At 37.9% G+C, this 6000-nt stretch overlaps 1 protein-coding gene across 1 annotated transcript in view; it reads right to left on the bottom strand.

Moving 5' to 3' along the window:
- Positions 1 to 2610: 2610 nt before the first annotated feature.
- Positions 2611 to 6000, bottom strand: part of LOC134823252 (THO complex subunit 2-like) — a 40786-nt gene continuing 37396 nt past the window's right edge. The window contains exons 4-8 of the mRNA XM_063834647.1: positions 5555 to 5710; positions 5225 to 5381; positions 4762 to 4920; positions 4510 to 4605; positions 2611 to 2685 (exon numbers count right to left, since the gene is read on the bottom strand). Coding sequence (XP_063690717.1) covers positions 2611 to 2685; positions 4510 to 4605; positions 4762 to 4920; positions 5225 to 5381; positions 5555 to 5710 — 643 coding nt within the window. The remainder of the gene's footprint in view (positions 2686 to 4509; positions 4606 to 4761; positions 4921 to 5224; positions 5382 to 5554; positions 5711 to 6000) is intronic.

Here is a 6000-nt window from a genome sequence, read left to right as displayed (position 1 = left end):
CTGTCTCAAAAGTAACGGCTCACGTAATGGAGCAAGCTGTCCACATTAATGGCGCTCTCGCATTTATAATCGATAAAAAACTATAGCTCTAACTTTTTGCTTATTTATGAGAACTGTTTATGTGTCATGGTCACTTTCATGCTACTAAGGAGCCATAACCTATTGATTAATTTTATCGAATCGCATAATTTGGAGTAGAAAAAGCACCCTAACTTGACAACTAGATTATATACAGGGGGCTGCACAATGGTCACTACTTTGGGTGGTGACGAGTACGGTCTGATCAAATGTCCAGGCACCTCATCGCTCAGTTATGTGACTTTTTGCAGCTGAACAGCTGATCGGATTAAAATCGTGGCAACAGGAATGTTGGGCACCAACACAGCGTTTGGTGTTTTCAACCTAAGTCATTATACCGGTACCATCCTCATTTTGACAGAGGTGGGTCTGGGTTGAGTGTTCTGTTTTTTTACAGTTGTGGGAGGGGATATTTGTCATTTCATTGTGGTGGGTATAAGTGAAATAACTAAATGGAGATACAGCGGTCTTTGGCAATATACTACATATAATATAGGTAAATGCAGTGTGCAAAATACGCAACCAGGCGGAACCATCAAAAGGATTAATAAACAATTCTGCTATGTTAACTACAAACAAGGTTGTAAACTAAAATTGTTTGACAAGAAGCACTCGGAGACAACTGTACCTATGCCGTCCGAGAGCAGTGTTTAAGTTTTACGTTAACATTTAAGGTCGCCCCCGCCCCCGAAAGTTTTTGGCGCCCCTACAACCATTTTCTTGAACCTACAATTCGGGAACCGCAACCCCGCATGCTATCCAATTGTGGGCGGTCTAGGTTCAGCTCTCTTAAAAAGGTATTGCGGGATCCCTCTGTTTGTACAATTACTGTCCGTTAGCTTGCCAGGATACATTAGTATTTGAAAATTGAAGTTGTTTCCAATGATTCTGGATTTAAGGATTTAAAAACGGAATTGGTGAAGAAAGGGCAGTTCGTTGGAGCGAAAATGACAAGCAAAATGCAAAGATAAGACGGATATATATATGACCTAATATTCTTAAAATATAGCTAGGCAGCGTCAGTTAATTTTTTATTTCTATTATCTTGCTTAATCCGTATCATTGGATATTTAAATGTCGCATCTACATGAGTCCTTTGTTTTAAACGCAAGAGTGCGCTAAGACATTTACAAGTTGCTTACTCAAATCGATTCACTTCGTTCCTGCTTCAGATCTAGTATCCCAGGACCCTTGGGCGCAAAATTTTAAACCTCTTGACTTATGCAAGACGTAAGTGTTGCACCAGGAATGTTATTGCACATTGTACAACAGCCAGAGCATCGTGCCTCATGACCTAGTAGTTGTATCACAGTGAGCTTCAGTGTTCACTGTTCAGGCTACAGTGACGTGACGCTTAGCCCTAAGAGCTGAGGATTAAAGTCCTAGGCTGATGGATCATGAGAAATAAATAATAATAATTGAATGCCAGTAGACATCAAGGATTTTGGGTACAATCGTTTATTTAGGATTTGTGATTCATGCTTAATATGTAAGGGAAAAAAGAAGGACGTTGGGAGGTAAAGACAAAAAAAAACCAAGCACGGTGGACTATATATTAATGATATCTCATGAGATCTTTGGGCAGGTGAGGAGTTATGTTTCTAGATTGCTTATCGTTCCGGCTTACCGTCAATTTATTTTCGAATATATAAGGGAAATTGCCCACCTCGAGGAGGCATTGTTTAAAAATGTTTTGAGTCGTAAGTAAGAAAAATTCAAAACAATTGCTTTCCATGACAGTGATTTTTAATACATGGTTTTCAACAATAACTTTTTACAATGATTTCAAGCTCGGATAAATATAGGATAATGTTCTAAACATGATCCATAAGCTGTATGCAGATTCAGAGTTTTTCCACAACCCAAATTAACTCAACCATAACATAAGAAATATTTTACATAATGTTATCGTATGATAAAGTGGGGACGGTTATGTACAAGTTACATAAATACAGGAATACTATTCTAATAACGATGAACTCTTCGGGTGGAATTCTAAAAAAAGGTACAGTAAATACCCTAGCCCTAAAAATAAATTAATTTATGGAATAATAATATTATTCTTAAAATTATCATTTTAAAATTAACAATCACCTTTTATGCGTGCTTACAAATTAAAAGGCTACAATTACAAAGTATACAATAAACCAGCAATCGTCTTGGTTTTCACTGTCAGCTTGGCCTTAATTAATATAAATCAAAACATTCAATACTGGACATCCATAATGAATCACTTTCTACTCGGTGTTCCATAGACGGGGTGGCGAACCATATTTTTCTGATGCGTCGGGACAGCGATTAGCCAATCAAAACCCATTATCACTGTCACAAATCAAACATATTTGGTTCGACTTCAGATATCTAGAGCGAAAGGATAAAGTGATATTTGCCATAAACTAGTTCCTGATTTCAATATAGTCATACTGATAAAATCGAATCGCTATTGAATCTGAATAAGAATGCATGAGTGAGATCCGCCATGATTTGAGCTATCTCGACACAAACAATGAGTAACTAGCGAATGATGAGACTTCAATTTGTCTCTGAATCAGAGAGGGGTGTTGGTGACTGGATCCTAGCTCCATTCATGATACACAGTGTAACTACCTGTAATGAGGGGTTTTACTATTAGTGGCTATTCCTCGCGATAATAATTACAGGGTGTTTAAAGACTCGTGTCCAAATTCTGAATGGCCGTTTTAAAATCTAAACAAATAGGTCAAACAGTTCGGATTTTTCTTTCAAATTATAGACTAACTAATATAATATGTAGGGTAAGTTGCATACGATAAGGAATGATTCCTATGCATCGCGATTCCGGAGAGACATGTCAGTCTAAGATTTTAATCAGACAACGCATGTCCGGACCAACCTTTGTAGTATTTCATCTTCAGTTCCGGAGTAATAGAAGTAATTGCGTTAGTATAGATTGTGAGTTAGCCAGTTGGGGAGACACGTCATGGTTCACATGTTAATTACCACTAAAAAAATTAGTTCACAGTAACCTGTAATTGTTCTACAATTATTGGAGCCTGGTAATTACAATCCAATAATTACCAGAGCCAGGCGCCATTGCAGCTGTCTAGACAGGAGAAGAACGTTAGTTCTTAACTTCAGTAAACCGACTCAAAATTCCTAATTAAATAGGGACTCGACTTCTGCTTGCCTATTCAATGTTTCATTTATGCAACATTTATAATTATTAGATTGATCTTACGCCAGCCTTAGGGATTGTTAGTCTCGACTCAAAATTATATGCTGTCCTGGTAAAGTGTTTCAAAGGTGTTCCCTTTGAATAATATTATAAGGGTCTTTGATAAAAATGTTTGGATTAGTTCAGGGGACAAGTTTATGAACGATCAACTGCCACTCAAAAAAAGTCTGGATTGATTTGTTAGTGAAACAAAGTTGACCTGAAAAACGTGGCCATAGAAGACGCTCCCCGTAAAACTATATTTTTTTTTTACATCAATACACAATATGTACACAATGTACACAATAAGTACTAATGTAACATATAAGTACACAATGTACTCAATATGTAACACAATTTTGTAAACTCAATAAGTACACAAATATGTACAAATTGAGTACACCTCATGCTCCTATTGATATACCTCTGTACCAGATCCCCTAAACTAGTAGAAACTTATTGAGCCTTCTGTTAACACGTCAGGTCTCTACATAGTTATGATCTGAAAATGTTAAGGTGTATTAGAGTCATTATATGTGGTCAATTCTCAAGATTATAAATGCAAAAATAAGTCTGGATCATATTTTCACAAATCTTTATAACTCTCTATGTCTAGAGGAAGTTTTAAGGAAAATTATTCCTGTGGTTCACATGAAACAAATAGTAAAAGCTTTTGAAGATATGAACTGTCATAGAGTCGACGAGCGAATAAGGAGTTACAGGGGGAAGCATGTTCATTAACACTAACACTGCCTCACTGAATGTTCTCTGACTAAAACCTGTTTCAGTTTTACACTAGTGTCCATCGCTACAGCTGGTCCGTCTTCAATGATCCTTCTTTCCGTAACTGTTTCGTGGAAGTGTTAAACTCTGTGGTTTCAGAGACGGGCTCATCATGCTTCATTCTACTTAATATCCCAATCCTTTATCATTCTTATTCAAGCATGTTTGTATTATCCTAATCTCATTCAAAGTTCGCAAGCGCATGCCCGAAAACATTACTACAGCGTCTTCATAGCAGTGTCAAACTGAAAGTGTGTCCTATTGAAGACAGATTTTTACCAGTGAGTCAGATTGTTTTCCACTTCATAGTCCATTTGACTGGAATATAACTGTTTGTATAACTGTGTGCATACTTATTTATTGTTTTGTATAAAAAAAATTTTGTAAATTAGTGATACATTTTCAGATAGAGGTGCTCTTAATCTTGAAATCTGTAGTTGTAATGTCGTTGCTACCTCTGCTACACCTGCCTTCTTGCTGCTCGACGACTTGGAGTCACTGTTCTCCTCTGCGTCGTCTTTGTTCAACGACACTGTCACCAAGGATTTCGCCTAGAAAAGGATGGGAATTAGTTAAATAGTAGATTGTTAGACCACGATATATTGACTTCTGGAAACCGGCTGAAGACCGGGATCCAGTACTGAAGTTGATGAGGGAACTTGAACAATGAAGATTAAACCATTTTAGGTGGAGCTATGTTAACTAACCTTCTCTCTAGCGTCACTAAGCCGCTTGTTGTACTCTGTTTTCATCTGGTCGTAACTCGGTCCCAGGTGTGAGTACAGCACGTGCAGATCAATGATTCCGCGCTTTATGAGCAGCGCGCCCACTTTGAACAGGGACTCTGGTGTGCCGTCCGGCTCGTTCTGGGATGTACTGTGTAGTTAATTGTATATAATCTCATCATTTGTAAGATATCAAATTTAAAATAGATATTCTTTCTTACGAGTTTCGTATAGGTATCCAGTTAGATGGCAAATATCGACAAAAGATCAGGAACCAAAAGCCACAGCACTCAGCAGCTTTACAAAATACTTCTCAAAGAAGCAAAATTTGAAACTATAACTATTGGTAATGAATACTTTCAAGTTCGATGTTCAAGAATAAATGCTATAATAACTAACAAAACATAAACTGATAAAAGTAAAATTCCTGGAAAGAAAAAAAAACCTCGTAGAAAGCGAAGCTGTAACCAAGCATTCTACAAAGAGCGTCGTCCTGTTTGGGGAAGAGTTTGACGAGCTGCAAGAAGAACTCGCTCTTATCCAAGTAGTTCTGCCAGGTTTCTAGTACCAAGTCTAACACTCTGTTAGGATCCAGATCAAACCTGGGGACACGATTTTAATCAATGTCAGTTTCTGCTGGCATGAGGATTTTCATTGTCCATTGTTCAAAATGCACATAATATGATATCTAGTCCCACCAACAATAAGTAACTAACATAAATTATAAGCGACAATTAATTAATACGTTTAAACGTTAAATTAAATGACCAGTTACCTGCCAATAAGCTTGAGAAGGTGATCTATCATTGTCTGTGCATCTGAGGGAGGGTTAGCCAGCTCCATGATCAACTTGTTATACCCCTCATTCTCCTCTCGTAACAAGTTAAACTTCTGCTGCTTGTAGAACAACTTCGTTCTAGTTCTCACGTACCTGGTATCACGTGGTTTAGCGGGTATCACGTGGTTTAAAGGGTATCACGTGGTTTAAAGGGTATCACGTGGTTTAGCGGGTATCACGTGGTTTAGCGAGTATCACGTGGTTTAGCGAGTATCACGTGGTTTTGAGGGTATAGCGGGTATCGCGTGGTTTAGAGGGTATCACGTGGTTTAGCGGGTATCACGTGGTTTAGAGGGTTTCACGTGGTTTAGAGCTTTAGAGGGTATCACGTGGTTTAGAGCTTTAGAGGGTATCACGTGGTTTAGCGGGTATCACGTGGTTTA

Source organism: Bolinopsis microptera, chromosome 11 (genome assembly GCF_026151205.1).
Source record: "Bolinopsis microptera isolate Bmic1 chromosome 11, MBARI_Bmic_1.0, whole genome shotgun sequence".
Taxonomy (NCBI): Eukaryota; Metazoa; Ctenophora; class Tentaculata; order Lobata; family Bolinopsidae; genus Bolinopsis; species Bolinopsis microptera.
Note: the sequence above shows the minus strand (reverse complement) of the source record. Positions and strands in the feature narration are given on the sequence as shown.